The sequence below is a fragment of the Gobio gobio genome (assembly GCF_949357685.1).
Source record: "Gobio gobio genome assembly, chromosome: 1".
In the NCBI taxonomy this organism is placed as follows: domain Eukaryota; kingdom Metazoa; phylum Chordata; class Actinopteri; order Cypriniformes; family Gobionidae; genus Gobio; species Gobio gobio.
This window is the reverse complement of record NC_137097.1, coordinates 46585099-46602328: the sequence shown is the minus strand read 5'-3', so window position 1 is coordinate 46602328 and position 17230 is coordinate 46585099. Positions and strand designations below refer to the sequence as shown.

Genomic DNA, 17230 nt, shown 5'->3' with positions numbered 1-17230 from the left:
GCCCAACATTAATGCAGGTCAAACATGGTGTCTCAAAAACAGGAAAACAATATAAAGGTCAGACATTTCTGTACCAGACACATTACTAAAAATAAAACACTGAAGTTGAGAGGGTAGAGAGGTTGAAACAGACTAGCCGAGAAGAGATTTGATTAAAAACACCTCACAAGAATAAACTGCTTATTTTTCTTATCTAGCAGGGTTTTATTAGAAAGTGCATTCCATCAACTGATGGAGAATGGAGAGAATCAGACAAGTAGCCCCAAAAAAGGACATGATTGACAGCCATCTGAACCAATGAGAGTACGTCTCAGGTAAAGAGGGGCGGGGCATGAAGGCAAAACAACTTCTTATAGGATAAACTACAGTTCTCTGATGAAGGGATCCCAGCCAAATCCCCACGTGATTCTCCCCATTTTCCAACAGCCAGCCATCTTTCACATGTCAGACACGTGATAAACAATTCTTTGTCAGTTGCGCAAACCTCTTACTTGTCAGTAAAGTGCAGAGGACAGATGGTCTAATGAGAGGGCACAAAAAAAAATTCACAAATCAATCAAGTCTGATTGACTCAAGACGTCCCATTACTTTATCTATCTGCTCCTGACTTCACCATTTTCACTCACACACACACACACACACACACACACATATCATCTGCATGATAAAGAACCATGTACCAGGAAAAGACAGAGAGCAACTAAAAAGCAGCTTTTGATACCAGCACCACAGGCATATGATCAGTCACAAAGAGACACGCATACTCTTCTCCTACATTCAGTTGAATATATGATTAGAAACAAACCCTTTCCACATCTTCCAACCCATTACATAAACTCTCACAAGCAGGCATCCGATTTGAACATACACATCCTTTTTAAAAAGTTTCACAGAGCATGTTTATCTACATTATACAAATAAAAATATTGGTTAAGTGAGTTAGATTGTATGGAACATACAGTAAAACTAATTAATGATCTTTTTTTCGCCTTTAGTTGCAGCCTACTTATGACACATCACAGCATTGGTCTTCCTTAACAGTCTCGACCTCCAACCGAACACGCCGGAGAGCTACAGGCATTACCCAGTAAGCATATTTTTATTGTATTATAAAAAAGAAAGAAAAAAAGAAAAGTCCAATATTTTAATAAAATCACTGACAATCACAATCAGGCAACAGAAAAGTTTCAGTCATATAGACTACACTGAGTTTACTGCTTAAGTGCTGTATACTATGTTTGTGTGGCGACTTGTGTACTAAGAATGCGATTATTTTCCGTTGTCAGGAAGACCTGCATTTCTAAAGAAGTTACACTGCATTTGTGAAATGTAGACCTTTAACCTGTGGACGTTTGAACCCGTAGAACCTTTGCAACAGCAGCTGAGTCGATAAAAGAGTCAGAGAGAAAGAAATGTGTTGTGCCATTGAAACCCCAATGGTGTTTTGATCATGGCGACAGAGTTTGAAGTGCTGTGAAGTGAATTTGAGTAATTATTTACGAAGTTCACAGAGATCAGCTGTCTGACAATCCTGTTTGGTCACGAGTGCTAGTGGCAATTAGGTTTGTAGTATCCATGTTGTATCACGCACACACACACATACATACATGTTGCATTTCACTGAGTTCCAGCTTTCCGATTCCTGTGAGAATGATACTATATGTATGAAGTCAGACTGTCCGCCCTGTTCTCCAGCGAGCACCTTTCACATTAGTGAGTTTGTGTACAAGAGAGTGCGTTTCAGTGGTGTTGCGGAGTGGCACCCTGTCGCAGGTACGCGTCCTCGTGGGCGCAGTGGTTTATTGGCTCGCTCTTAAATAGGGCCGGGGGAGGAGGCAGGACAGACGGCTGCACTGAGATTGGCTGAGGGGTGTGACTCGTCATGGGGGCGTGTACTGTGTGATGGACAGGAGTGTGAGTGTGCACAGGGTGATGTTGTGCGGGCTCGATCTGCATGTGCAAATGAGAGAAGCTGTGTGCGGTGACTGCTCGCTGTGGCAGAGGCCCCCCCGTGGCGGGACTTATCATTACGGGGCCCACGGGCGTCGTCTGAGCAGGCTGGGTTGAGATAGGTGTGTGGCTTGAAGAAGGGGTATGGCCGGTAAGGTGAATGGGAAGCACCATGCTGGCAGGCTGAAGAGTCACCGGGCTGGTCACCCGAAAGCACTTCTCTCGGTGCGCCTTAAGCATGTTGGAAAAGCGGAAACGCTGGCCGCAGATTTCGCAAGGGTACGGCTTTTCCCCAGTGTGCGTGCGCCGGTGTCTCTTCATGTTGGGCCGACTGGTGAAACTCTTCCCACAGATCTCACAGATGAACGGCTTCTCACCTGAAGAGAAACATTGGGAAATGGGAGAGAGAAATGAGATCTTGTTTCATTCACTGGCAATAAAGCCACACAGGCAACAAGAGTAGTGTGCGTTAAACATGTGGTGCGTGGCTTTTATTATAGAGAACATCTGGGAGTGTTTAACCACAAGAGTTTAAATGTGTCCTCTACAAGGTTAGTCTTGAAGGACCAACCAGAGGATACACAAACGCACCAGAAAACTCTAAAATTACACATGTAGTGCAACTAAGGCAATCCAAGAAAAAAAAAACTTCAATAAACCTAATAGAAACGTTTTAATTGCGATTATTTCAACAAGGTCTTTTCAACAACACAAATCTTTTTGAGCGTAATTTGTTCTAGTCTTGTTTTATGAAAGTATACTAGGGTATTAGTACAGCCCCAAATCAGAAAAAGTTGGGACAGTATGGAAAACGCAAATAAAAAAAAAGAAGTGATTTATAAATTTACTTTGACTTGTACTTCATTGCAACACAAAATATTTCATGTTTTGTCTGGTCAACTTCATGTCATTTGTAAATATGCGTTATCCTTTCCTGTCATTCAGACCTGCAACACATTTCAAAAAAAGTTGGGACAGGAGCAATTTAGGGCTAGTAATGAGGAAAAATAGTTAAATAATGATGTGATTTGAAACAGGTGATGTCAACAGGTGATTGTAATTATGATTTGGTACAAAAGCAGCATCCAAAAAAGGTCTAAACCTTTAGGAGCAAAGATGGGCCGAGGATCGCCAGTTTGCCAACAAATACGTGAGAAAATTATTAAAATGTTTAAAAACAATGTTCCTCAAAGAAAGATAGGAAGAGATTTGGATATTTCACATTCAACAGTGCATAACATAATTAAAAGATTCAAGGAATCTGGAGGAATTTCAGTGCGTAAAGGACAAGGATGCAAGCCTAAGCTGAACAACCGTGATCTCCGATCCCTCAGGCGGCACTGCATCAAGAATCGTCATTCATCTATAAGCGATATCACCACATGGGCTCAGGACTACTTTGGCAAACCTTTGTCAAGTACCACAATACGTAGTTACATCCACAAATGCCAGTTAAAACTGTACTGTGCCAAAAGGAAGCCCTATGTTAACAGTGTCCAGAAGCGCCGTCGACTTCTCTGGGCTCGGAGGCATCTGGGATGGACCATCACACAGTGGAAACGTGTACTGTGGTCAGATGAATCAGTATTTCAGGTATTTTTTGGGAGGAATGGACGCCGTGTGCTCCGGACCAAAGAAGAAAAGGATCATCCAGACTGTTACCAGCAACAAGTCCAAAAGCCAGGGTCTGTCATGGTATGGGGTTGTGTCAGTGCCCTTGGCAAAGGTAACTTGCACTTCTGTGAAGACACCATTAATGCTGAAAAGTACATAGAGATTTTGGAGCATAATATTCTGCCTTCAAGAAGACATCTTTTCCAGGGACGTCCATACATATTTCAACAAGACAATGCAAAACCACATTCTGCACACATTACAAAGTCCTGGCTGCGGAGGAAGAGGGTACGGGTACTTGACTGGCCTGCCTGCAGTCCCGACCTGTCTCCAGTAGAGAATGTGTTCAAAATGCGACAACGAAGACCCCGTACTGTTGCCCACCTTAAGACTTGTTTGCAGGAAGAATGGGACAAAATTACACCTGAAACACTTCATCACTTGGTGTCTTCAGTCCCTAAACGTCTTTTAAGTGTTGTGAAAAGGAATGGCAACATTACAAAGTGGTAAATGCTTTACTGTCCCGACTTTTTTTTTTAAATGTGTTGCAGGTCTGAATGACAGGAAAGGATGCATATTTACAAATGACATGAAGTTGACCAGACAAAACATGAAATATTTTTGTTCATATTGTCTGCAATGAAATACAAGTCAAAGTAAATTTAGAAATCACTTCTTTTTTTTTTTTTTTGCGTTTTCCATACTGTCCCTACTTTTTCTGATTTGGGGTTGTATAATAAAATATAACATTATGTTTTAATGGGCATACAACTAACTTTGTTTAACATTTAGAAAGTGTAATTTTATTGTTTAAAACCTAACAAACTGTATTTTTTTTCTGTGAAATGTTTTGCTTGAAAAGTGTGCTGCAAATTTCATTTGGTTTATTTAGTTATATAATACAATGACATTTATTTTTTTAAGTGTGCGCAAATACATTTTTTATTACTGTAGATTGGAATAATCATCATTATAGTAAATTAACAAAATATGTTTGAAAGAGAACAAAAGAGACAGTCTATGTCTATTCACTCTCCATAAGTTTTAAAAGTTTGTGTGACTGTGTTTGTGCACCTCACCTGTGTGTGTCTTCATGTGCTCATCGAAATACTGTTTCATGTTGAAGTCTTTGCCACACCACTGGCACATAAACTGCTTGTGTCCTATGTGAATGCTCATATGAGACCGCAGCTGGTATTTGTACTGGAACCTCTCGTCGCAGTTCTGCACATACACACACACACAAACAGAAATAGACAGCATGTGGGTGGATGCTGGTTCAGCCTCACTTCAAATCAGGGCCAGACTGAAGCAATCCCAACTTTGTAATATGATCATAATAACCTGTTATTACGGTTCATAAGCCTGTCATTAACATACTATTTATAGGAATCAGGCCAATCCCACTCATTCAGACTCTCTCATATAGTACCTTTAAGTGAAACCAATGAACCCCACCCTGACCACCCTCACGAGATGTACACACCCCATAATGAATCTTCATGGAAAAGATGCCTCTCCCAAAAAACAAAAAGAGAATACATAAAATACAGATTAAAAATTAAATATTTTTTTTTTTAATAATTTAAAATCAAAAAACAAATTTCAGTTAATTGCAAAAGACCAGCCCACAAGAGGACGCAATAAATATAAAACTGAAACAGCAGCGGGTTACATTGCTTATTTTAAATGTACACTATTTAAATGTTTTATAAAAATAACTAAATGTTATTTTTGGGCGATTTTTGCCTCCATTGTGACAGGACAGTGCAGGATGGAAAGGAAGCGAGGTGGGAGAGAGAAGGGGGACGTGATCGGGAAAGGTCCACGAGCAGGGACTCAAACTCGGGATGCCCAAAGTGCAACGGAGCTATACGTTACAAAATGTTATTAACGTGAGAGTGCAAAAAATCCATCTTCTAAACTGTCTTTAGCCAGATACACTTAGTTAAATCTATAATAATGATTTATATTTTAGAGCTGTCAGGACATCATCTCATATTCATACACAGATAACAGTAGCTCCGGTTTGCTAAAAGTTTGTCATAAATAAATGAGAAAAAAAAGGACCATAGTTTATTCAAGACGGCAAACCTCACAGGAATCACTGGCTGTAAAAACAAACAAACCATTATTTATTTGTCCATCCGCTCTGATAAGATGTCTTGTTTCCATGTGTGCACCAGTGCCTCGAACCACATTCATCCGCACAGAAGAGAAGAGCAGTTTAACAAAAACGGCGCTATTCCACAAGCAGTTTTATTTGTTTAGCTGCTAGAGAACAAATAGTTTGGTAACACTTTACAATAAGGTTGTATTAGTTAACATTAGTTAATGCATTAGTTAACATGAACTAACCATGTTCAGCATTAGTTAATCTTAGTTAAACAGATGTTCATGGTTTGTTCATGTTAGTTCACAGTGCATTAACTAATGTTAACAAGATTTTAATAATGCATTAGTAAATGATGAAATTAACATTAACAAAGATAAATAAATGCTTTTTAAGTGCAGTTCATTATTAGTTCATGTTAACTAATGTAGTTAACTAATGTTAACTAATGAACCGAATTGTAAAGTGTATTTTAAACTAAAGTTTATACAATTATAAAAATAATAGTTTTTGCATTTTGAGAGAAATATCCGTTAAAATTAAATATCCATTTAAATATCTAAATATCCGTTTTTTTTTCTCATTTTAATTGTGAATGTAAATGTTAACAGCTAGTTTTCTAACCTCCTTGGACCTTTGGTAAAAAAAGACACAATGGAAAGGAAACAATGCCAAAAGTATATATATATATATATATAAAAACGTATTTCCTAAAATTCTCCCAGTCCCAGTTTCTGTTGTGTATTTACACACAAACACACAGAGCTCTTGTCACAGACTGCCAAACGGCACTTTCAGAAAAGCTCCAGTCTAAATGGAAACACTGGTTACACAAATGGGCGAAAAGACGTCAGTAAACAAATGGAACAAACTAAATGCTATGAACAGTAATAAGCTAAAATTCATTCACGCTCTTATTCAAATATACAGAAATACAGTGTTGTTTGTGCATGTCAATATTATACTGTGAACATGCCGTTTTAGAGTTTCCAAAAACAAATTGAAGCTGGAAATATGGACAAATTGGAAACTCAAACATTTATGAATATTATTATTTTAATACTGTTTGTTTAATACATTATTACACTTCAGGAATGTATTTTAGAGTTTTCAAATGACACATTAGTAAAGAGTTTTTGTTTTTAAATGGCATATTAATAAAAGGTGTCACTGGCGTTTAAAACTGGTGCAAGAAATAGTCACACACACAAATGAATTAGGGTCAAGATGGGGAAATCATAGTGCCAACAGAGAGGGGGTTGTGCTCTTATGACTTTCTGGAGCAGCAGAAGAAGAGTTTATGTAGAGAAGTGGTTTACAACTGGTTCAATACCCAGACCTTACATTGGACATCAAACAATGACAACACTATACTAACCTCTTAACCAGAAGTATCTCTGCTTCTACCTTGCATAAAATTGAGGAATTTATAACTTTGTAATTTATGGTTTTCAAGGACGAGCATGTCACTCAATCACTCCATGATTTGTATGTCTTTTGACATTAACACATCTTAAATGCATAATTATATGGCTAGTTGCATTTGATTATTTGCATTTCCCACCGTTTTTCCTTCCCTCAGTCACAATATCAGTTTTGGAGTGTGTCATACGTGTTCATACCTCACAACGGAAGGGCTTCTCTCCTGAATGCTGCAGTGAATGCACTTTCAGAGACATGCTGCGTTTAAAAGACTTTCCACAGGTTTCACAGGTAAACGGCATGTCCTTTGTGTGAGCTAGAGACAGACAGAAGACCTGTTGTATTAGGCACAAGTATGTTTCTCGCTAGACATTTAAAAAGATATCTTGATGATGTTCGAGATTTAAGTGTTCACTAAGGCAGTGCTGAAGTGTCTGTGTACATGTTTACTATACGTACCGACCATGTGCTTACGGACATGAGCCATGGTGTAGAATTTCTTCTCACAAATCTCACAGGCAAATTTCTTCTCTGCAAATCCATGGACAATCTTAATATGCTCGTGGAGGGACCACAGCTTCTTAAAAGACTTATTACATGACACACACTGGGACACAAAAAGAGACACGGTTATACAGTACAAGAATAATATTTAGTAGTATATCTTTTTTGAGACTCAATGACCCTCTAAACATGAATGAAGTCTCCCTCTGCTGGTCAGGACTGATAATAACATTTCAAACCTAATGCACTTCATATTTCAAATCTGCTGGCTTACAGATCTGAGATTTATACATCAGTTATCAATTTGTTTGGTAATTTATCTGTATTGGACTTTTAAATGTTAATTTCCTCTATTTTTACATTTAGATTACCTCATCAAAACACCAATATACATGTCATTAAAATCAGTAGGGTACAACAGGGCTAAAGGCACACCTTAACAAAAATGTGCTTTTCACTACTCTCATAGTGTATGATTGCACAAACATTGATGGAGCAACGGATTTAGTGTGGAAAAAAAATTCATAAATGTGATTTGTTTAGTTTAAAAATCTTATAAATGTAAGAGGTGGCAAGCATGGGGCAGTTAATACTTGTTCAAAAACAATCACTTCAGCAAAGTTTGTATTATTTTCTGTTTATTTTGATGCATAAAAATGTATTTTTGTTAAATAAATACACTGTCATTAAAATATGTTCACTTTAAAAATACAGAAACAAAATTATTTTTAAAAAAAAGTAAAGATTCTGGAAGCATTGAAGGAGTTTATTTAGCTTTACAGTAGTAACAATAAATATGATATTTTAATGTTAAAGGAACACGCATGTATCATGGAACTTTGCACAATCTCTGTGCAAGCAGGTTGTCACGTTGGTTAAGTTGACGGAAATTAGCCTATTTTCAGGCGCTGTGTAATATTGCGCCGCTGCTTCCATGGTACGTCAGCAAAGTTCCTTAATCATTACACAGGATTGAGAGTATAGTTCCTAGCCATATTGGTCTAGAAAATCACAACTTTTCATTTTCCGTCGGTCTTAGTACACGATGTAACTATACACATCACAACATGCAAATAGTAGTGATGCACCGAAATGAAAATTCTTGGCCGAAACCGAAAAACGAAAAAGAGGAAACCAAGGCCGAAAACCGAAACACCGAAATAAATTATGCCAATTATTAGTACCATTGCATTTATGGCTATGACTGTGTACTAACTTTACTAAAATCAAGGCATTGCAATTGCATAAATTAATATTAAAGTTTCAAAGAATAAATCAATTACAAATTATGCCATAATGCCAATATTTATTTAGCACATTGCAACAATGCACAGTATAAAATAAAATTAAATTCAAATGTTTAATGTTTAACTTGACCCCACTCATTTGAACATGAAATAATAATGTACAGGCCTACAGAAAGGTTTTAAAATTAAATGTTCTCTCATAAAAACAAAGTGCATTTAGGTCTAGTGCATTTTACATTTTTCTCTGTAGGACTACTGCAAGAAAGTGCATTCAGAACAAGTGCAACTGCTTAAAGATACAACTATTTTCTCTGTAGGCCTTCAACATAATAGTGTATCAAAACAAAGACTGCCTTAGCCCATATGTTAACTGTAGAATAGGGGTGTAACGGTACACAAAACTGACGGCTCGGTACGGGTTCGGTACAGCAGTTTTACAAAATGGCTTTTTATTTATTTGTATTGGTTTACTGAAAAAAAAAGTATCTGTCCTTAAATAAATTATATTAATTAACTAAATGTTTATTGAAGATATTGCTCTAAACTATATAGGGAGCCCTTACTTGCACATTAATATAAAAGGTTAACAACAGAGCCCAAACTATTAGCCTAAATTCAGTTGCTATTTATTTTTAGGTCTAATAATCAACACTAAGATAACATAGTACGCAAACATGTAAACTTCACATAAGGCAGTTTTTGCAATAACTTCTAAATCTAATTATAAAATAATTCGTTGTTGATATATAATAATTTATACACAGTGTCTGTCATTTTCATGACAGGTTTATTTAAACATACATGAAATAATCAAGATATCATTAACAGGTTAAGTAGAATATAATGAATATAACGGCTAATATAGGTAATATATTTAGTGAAAGAGTTGATTTACTCTAGTGAATAAAATTCTGTGGACACTGAATGACTCCTGAGGTAAATGTGATGCTAACATTACATGACATTGTTTAGTTTACAAGCAGTTATATTGAAGTCTTTCCGCCGTTGAAACACTGATTGAGCGATTACACCACATATGATACGTGACAATAAGTTGTAATGTATCCTCAACACACCTTAGATGTTCATTCATGTTTATTCTTAAGGAAGAGATGATCGATCTCACGGGCGCGCGCCACCGCTTGATCTGTGATGTGATCAGTGATGCCACATTAAAGAGCGTCAAAACGGCATTTATCGTTTGCATTTCGTGATACATGTTGATCGATGTTGGTGTGGGAACTCGGATTGAAGTGTGTTCCGTGCTTAAAACATGCCCACTGTTAAAGATTGCATTCGGAAACCGTTCGGTTTCACAGTGAAGTCTGGTCCTCTTCTCATCGAGAACATGAGCTCTCGCTGTCAGTGCTTGTGCATGGAGCAGACGTGGGTGTTTCTCAGATATACTGAAATACGTCCACACTGCAGAGGTGTTTGTTTCAGACAAGCACGTGCAGGTCGCAGTTTCTGTTTGCGTCATCACAACATTTCGGCCATGTTGTTTCTGTGATAAAAGTCTTTCGGCCGAAAATGCTTTTTTGGGCCATTTTCAGCCGAAAATTTTCGGTGGCCGAATATTCGGTGCATCCCAAGCAAATAGGAAAATGTTGGCGTTATTTTGTCACTTATTGAGCAGTAGGCTAGCTGGAGCCATCTATCTCCAGTCTTTGTGCTAAGCTAGGCTAGCGGTGGGTGCGTCAGACAGAGTTATGGCACACACAGAGATGAGAATGGTTTGTATGGACTTATCGAACTCTGGGGGATACGGTGAATAAGCTAAAGTGTGTATGGTGACCAACACTTGGATTTCGTCCTCTGCATCTAACCCATCCAAGTTAGGAGCAGTGAATAGTGAACACACACCCCGAGCAGTGGACAGCCAATTTGCTGCGGCGCCCAGGGAGCGATTGGGAGATAGGTGTCATGCACAAGGGCACCTCAGTCATTTCCTGCCGGCAATGAAAATCAAACCCGCAACCTTCGGGTTACCAGGGTTATATTATTAATATCATATTCTAAAATATGATGGTTTCATTATAAATATGGTGATTATCTCTAAGGTGGACACACAACTTGATATATGATATTAACCATCTGAATCTAACCATGTCATAACAACTGGAAATGTCAGACAGCTGTTTATCATCATGTTATTACGGTTTCTTTAGCACCAACAGCAGGGGCGCCTTGTACCCCATACGCAGAATCAACTTTGCGTTGCTGTCCGGGATAGGATCAAGGATCAGCTGAATTTCCACATGCATCATCAAAAGCGGTTGTTCAGAAAGGTGCTGAGGTGAATTTGTGTGCATCTAGTGTTTTAAAAGAGAATAAAATCAAATGCGCCTTTTACCCTGGTGGGCCTTTAGCCCCATTGTACCCTAATAATTTATATCCATCTTTCATACTGTACATTATAAGGTTGTGATGCATAAATTCAGCATTGAAAATGTTGTTTTAATATGGTTAGACAAATTAGTATTTTGTATCTAGCACTTGTTTTAATATACTAATAAAAGTACTTAAATACATTTTAATTTTATTTTACATAATTTAAATATTGGTCATATATCCGCCATTATACGAAAACAATTATTGGCTTCAGCCAGAAATTAAGTATCAGCACAAAGTAACTTACTTTCAGTTTTACTTAATAAGCATTTCATATGGAAGAGAACATGAAATATTTAGCTAAATTTAAGCTTCTTTGGCTTTGGTCTAAGTTAATTTAATATAATTTTTAGTTTAATATACACTACCATTCAAAAGTTTGGAGTCAGTAAGATTTTTTAAATGTTTCTGTAAGAAGTCTCTTATGCTCATCAAGGCATAACAATACAGTAAATCACTAATTCTGTGAAATATTATTACAATTTAAAAAGTGAAAGTGAAAGTGACATGTGAACGCCAACTATGCTAGCCCATACTCGGAATTTGTCCTCTGCATTTAACCCATCAAAGTTAGGAGCAGTGAGTAGTGAACACACACTGCAAACCGTGGACAGCCTTTTTGCTGTGGCACCCGGGGAGCAATTAGGGGTAAGGTGCCTTGCTCAAGGGCACCTCAGTCATCTCCTGCCGGTATTGAGAATCAAACCCGCAACCTTGAGGTTACCAGTCTGACTCTCTAACCATTAGGACACAACTGCCCCTAAAAACAGTTAAAATAACTGTTCCCTATTTTAATATTTTAAAATGTATTTTACTCCTGTGATCAAAGCTGAATTTACATCATCATTACTCCAGTCTTCAATGTCATATGATCCTTCAGAAATCACATCTAATATGATGATTTAATGACCAAGAAACATTTATTATTATTATTATTATAATTACAAATGTTTAAACTATCACTTTTGATCACAATTTAATACATCCTTGCTGAATAAAAGTATTAAAAGGTACCGGCCACACAAAACCATTTTTACTTGTATTTTTTTAAATATGTTAGGTCCATATGTTTGTACAGCTACTTGCCAAAAACGAGAAAATAAACTTAACACAATGGGTCTTTTAAAAATTATTTTGCTATGGTTTCGTGGCTTCTGCTGGCAAAATAAATAGTTTGTCACACAGATAGAAATTGACAGTTTCAGGTGTTGCGTGGTGTGGCAAGCAGCGAGGCCGAGGGACTGTGAGAACGGGGCAAGGCCGGTGGTGTGATAATGAGTGCTAGCTGCGCACCGCACCGGTCTCGGGTCTCACAGAGGAGCTCAGGCATTAAAAGGAGGAGCGACAACAGTGAAGGACGAGAGAGGACCAGGCCTGGAATTTGCGTTTTGTTATGTGTGTGCGTAGCAGTCATCCGTGAGGGGCTGCCACTTTTACTTTCAGTTTATTTGTTTACAGTCTTTTAAACGTTCGCCGGTTCCCGCCTCCTTCTTCCCATAGCAACAAACTCTGTTACACGTGGCAACGTTTTACTAGCTGACTTTCACTTTCAATGAAATTCCATTGCAATAAGCGAATGGACTTCTTGCGAACGTTGGGAAGGCCCATTCATGTGAATGGAACTATCTGCAGCACTCTGAAGAGCTGTGTCAAAAGCTATAAGAACATGCTGTATTTATCATTTAAAATGGCAAAACTACCAGAATCTTTGGTTCTGTAATGCCAAAATTACAAGTAAGCTGTCTTTGAATGTCTTTCTAAGGCAGTCACCATGTCTCCAAATGCAGGTATAGCCCTTTTTGTCATATAAACACATTTGGCCACAAGCCAATAGTGTAATGTTTTAATAGTGAAAATGTCAGAAGACAATTGCCACGCATACATTTTATAACTTTTCAAACTGTTTGATGGTTTACTTGCACATAAATTACCATTCAGACACATCCATGGCTAAACGAGCTGATTGCGGTTCTTGTGGTGCTTCTGTCTCTACTTCAGATTCAGGGTCAAATATATATGGCAATATACCTGAACAAGCCATTTCTGCAGCGATTCCAGGCGATAGAAAACAAAGTTCCTCTACTTGTTGCGCTGGGTAAAGGATGCAGATAGACAGGCTCTCATTGGCTAGCTGTTAGCCAATCAGAGTCAAGCAGCTTAGCTCTTTGAATATTAATGAGAACTGGTGCAAAAGTCTTCCTGCAGGCTTTCTACAACACGCTAGATTGGTTTGAAACAAGGTAACCAAGGCATTTTTTCCATGGTAGAACTTCAGACATTACCACAAAAGTAATGAAATAGCCTGTGTGTGGCAGTGCACCTTTAATTTCTTACTGACCCCAAACTTTTGAACGGGAGTGTATTTTTTTTTTTTCTACAAAAGTCAGTCTGAGACTGAACAAAAACTGATGGAGTCCCTTGCAGCATCACCATGGACCTGCCCTGTCCCTCACAGCCTTATTTCTGTTTCCATCTCATTAAATATGGCCTCTTCCAGAACTAAAGTTTCTAAGCAATATTATTATTATTATTATTATTATTAACAATACTCGTGAACAGTGTACAGTGCCACATCTTTTGATTGAGATAATTTACCAAGCATGAGGCATTTCCATTAAATTTGGGAAGATCCTCTTACCTGGATGTTCTTCTCGCAGTCCGTCTGCTGGTGAAGAGCCAGTTCACTCTCCAGCACAAACTTTTTTCCGCACTTGTCGCAGATCTGCATGCGTCTGTGTGTCACATTCATGTGCTTCTCCAGGTACCAGCGGGTGTTGAACACACGAGGACATTTTTCACAAGCTAGCGTCTCTTTCTCTTCACCCTCTCCCTTTGCTCCTCCAGTGGCTCCGGAGGCAGAAGCGGTAGAGCCTTTGGCCTCCTTGGCAGGTCTACGCTTTCGGGGCGGGGCCTCTGCATTCTTCCTCCGCCCCCTTGTTGTCACACCGGCAGTCTTTGTGGTTACATTTCCTGTAGACGAAGGGGCTACGCGGCAACTCTTGTGACGTGGTGAAACGGCCGCTCGACCCCTGTGTGCCCGCTGCGCTCTTGTTCGCCGATTGTTGTTCTCCTCCTCCTCCTCCTCTTCATCCTGATACTCCTCATCGCTGTAGTCTTCTTCAATGCTGTCATCATCTTCTTCTTCTTCATCCTCCTCCTCCTCCTCATCATCATCATCTTCTTCCTCCTCACTATTGCTCTTGTCGTCTCCTGCAGTGTTCGCATTTGCCGCGTCGTCTCCTTTGGATACGTGCAGAGTCTGATTATTGAGGTTCACCTCTACGATGATCTGCCCTCGTTTGAATTCTTCCTCTGCCCCGGCTCCCACTTCAGCTTCAGAATCTTCCGACATTCCTCCATTTCCGCTTTCCTTTACAGCTGCTCCGGACCCTTCCCGGTAAAACGATTGAGGCGGGGCAGAATGGGGATTCAGGTCTGTGGACATTTGTGACTCTGGCCTGGTAGCCATCATGTTGTCAATGACCACAGAGTATGGTTTGGCCCCGGCTTCTTGCTTGTACAGTTTCGCTGATAGCTCGGCATCAGGAGCAGAGGCGTTGTGAAAGTACGTTTGGGACGGTTGAGTCATTTGCCCCTCCTCTTGAGACATTGTCTCTGGGCCGGACACCTCCTCCTTCAGAGTCTGGCAGGACTTCATCGGCAACTGATTGTTTGCGTGAATCAGAGTGCTTGTCTCTTTACGTTTGAGATTAACCACTGTTTCCTATCAAAGTCGAGACAGGAGATAATGTACCCCTCCTCTCGAGTGAATGAGAGGAGGGCAAGAGAGTGTAAAGGAGGAGAGACGAGGAGAGACGAGGAGAGACACCTTAGCCTAGCCCAAACCGGGCCTCCATTCCGTTCACTAGGGCATTAAAGAAAAAGAAAGATATGGGAAAAATGAGACTGGAAAACTAAGAAAATGTATAAGACTTAACAGATCAACACATTCTATAGGACTGCAGGATTAATTATGATAAAACCAAAATAACAATATGGTAATTGCAACGGCGGCAATTTAATTAAATGAATATGCATGTGTTTTAGAGTGAAGTGCAGCACTGCGTTCTTTTACATGCGAGCGGCTCCTGATCCGCATCCCTGCATGTGCTATGAGTTTAGGTCACTTATATTGTGCATTGGGAACGCAACATGCGCCATCCATCTTCCCACACTTATAACGAGAAGCTTGATGGTCAAACACTTACGAATAGGAAAGCAAATTATGATTTTAGTATGGTAATTTTACAGTTGAACTGTATATATTTTTCTTAAATACTTTTTATTTTACAGTGATATTAATATTGTAATATTAAAATAGGAATATTTCTTATTTTGTTCAATATTTTTATTTAATAATAATAATAATAATATTTGTAATAGTCATATTAACAATGTTTGGTCAAATAGTGCAGCCCTACAAAAAAAAATCAGGAGCTCAAAAACCTCAAAGTAGAGCAAAAAATTAAAAAAATCATATCTCTGTATTTTTTGGTTGAATGGCAATACACGGTAGGCTATATATTTCTGTATTTTCTACATATCTTTATTTATATATATATATATATATATTAGTGCTGTCAAACGATTAAAATATTTAATCGCGATTAATCGCATTAATGTCATAGTTAACTCACAATTAATCACAATTAATCGCACATTTTTATTTATTCTAAATGTCCCTTGATTTCTTTTTGTCCCATTATTTTTACTTATTTTAATGCTCTTATCAACATAGAAAAGTGGATCGGCTTGCTTTGTTCAAATGTTTGTTTTATTGAAAACAACATTGGCATACTTTAGTGTTCGATTTCACACCAACATTCTCACTTGGAGCAAATAATCTCACACAATGTAACACTGCCCATCAATAAAAGGGTGAAACAAATACTTTGTTGCACAAACAGCCCCTTCAACAGCCCTTTCTAAGGGATCAAAACAGGGTGATACAAAATAAAATTACAAAGTGCACATGCAAGGTAAACTAGGACTCCGCCTATAGTGCAGTTAAACCAGGGGTCGCCAACTAGTGGACTCCGGTCCGAATCCGGACCGCGAAGCCTTTTGACGTAATGAAACAGTTAACGTTGCAATGCTCAGTTACTACGTTCAGACCCAGACGCGCGGTCAAGCATGCAGTGAAGAAGAGACTGATGGTGCGTTCACACCGGACGCGAATGACGCGACATGCACGCCGCTTAATCCGCGCCGCAGAATGTCTATTTGCGTCTTTGCATTGACTTAAATCACTCGCGCAAAACGCTTCATTCGCGTCTGGTGTGAAAGCACCATCAGAGCAGAAAGCAGCGCTCAAGACAAGCACTTTTAGTTGAAGACCCCTGAGTTAAACCATGGCTTAATACGTTTCTCATTTCGGCGTCTCACGCTTGCCATCCACGTCTACTCTTTTAATGGCCCAAACGAGTGCGGGCAGCCGCAGCGTGCCTGATGTTTTGTTTCCGGTCTAGCTACATCCGGAGTGGTGTTGTAGTTTTTCTAACGTTACTAGTTGTTGCAACAGCATGTGAAAAAACTACAAAGTTTGTTAGACCAAAAAGAACGTTAATCTTGCGATAAAAAAATTGACGCCGTTAAAATAGGTTTGCGTTAACGTCGTTAATAACGCGTTTAACTGACAGCACTAATATATATGTGTATAAAAAAAAATCACATTACATTCTAACATTACAATCTGAAAACTGAAATTTTATTTTTAGGCCCCGTCCACACGAAGCCAGAGCTTACCCTATCCGATTTTCCTTTTTCCTTTATCCTTTTCCTCGTTTCAAGAAACATCAGCGTACACAGGAGAGCATGAAAACGGCTCAAAACGATGTAGTATACATGTCAGGCCAGTATGTGGCCCTGTTATTCTGCCACAGAAATACACTAAAAACGGAGAAGAAGAGTTGTGGCTAGAAGGGGTATGGCAACAGTCGGAGGTGAGGCAAAATCTCACAATAAAATAACAATAAATGTGCTACTTATC

The 17230-nt window shown here is 38.8% G+C and overlaps 1 protein-coding gene across 2 annotated transcripts in view; it reads right to left on the bottom strand.

Moving 5' to 3' along the window:
• Positions 1-1080: 1080 nt before the first annotated feature.
• Positions 1081-17230, bottom strand: part of znf652 (zinc finger protein 652) — a 28120-nt gene continuing 11970 nt past the window's right edge. For both annotated transcript variants that reach the window (XM_079835541.1, XM_079835540.1), the window contains exons 3-7: positions 13880-15106; positions 7559-7706; positions 7300-7415; positions 4644-4788; positions 1081-2327 (exon numbers count right to left, since the gene is read on the bottom strand). In XM_079835541.1, coding sequence (XP_079691667.1) covers positions 1741-2327; positions 4644-4788; positions 7300-7415; positions 7559-7706; positions 13880-14899 — 2016 coding nt within the window. In that variant the 5' untranslated portion in view covers positions 14900-15106 and the 3' untranslated portion in view covers positions 1081-1740. The remainder of the gene's footprint in view (positions 2328-4643; positions 4789-7299; positions 7416-7558; positions 7707-13879; positions 15107-17230) is intronic.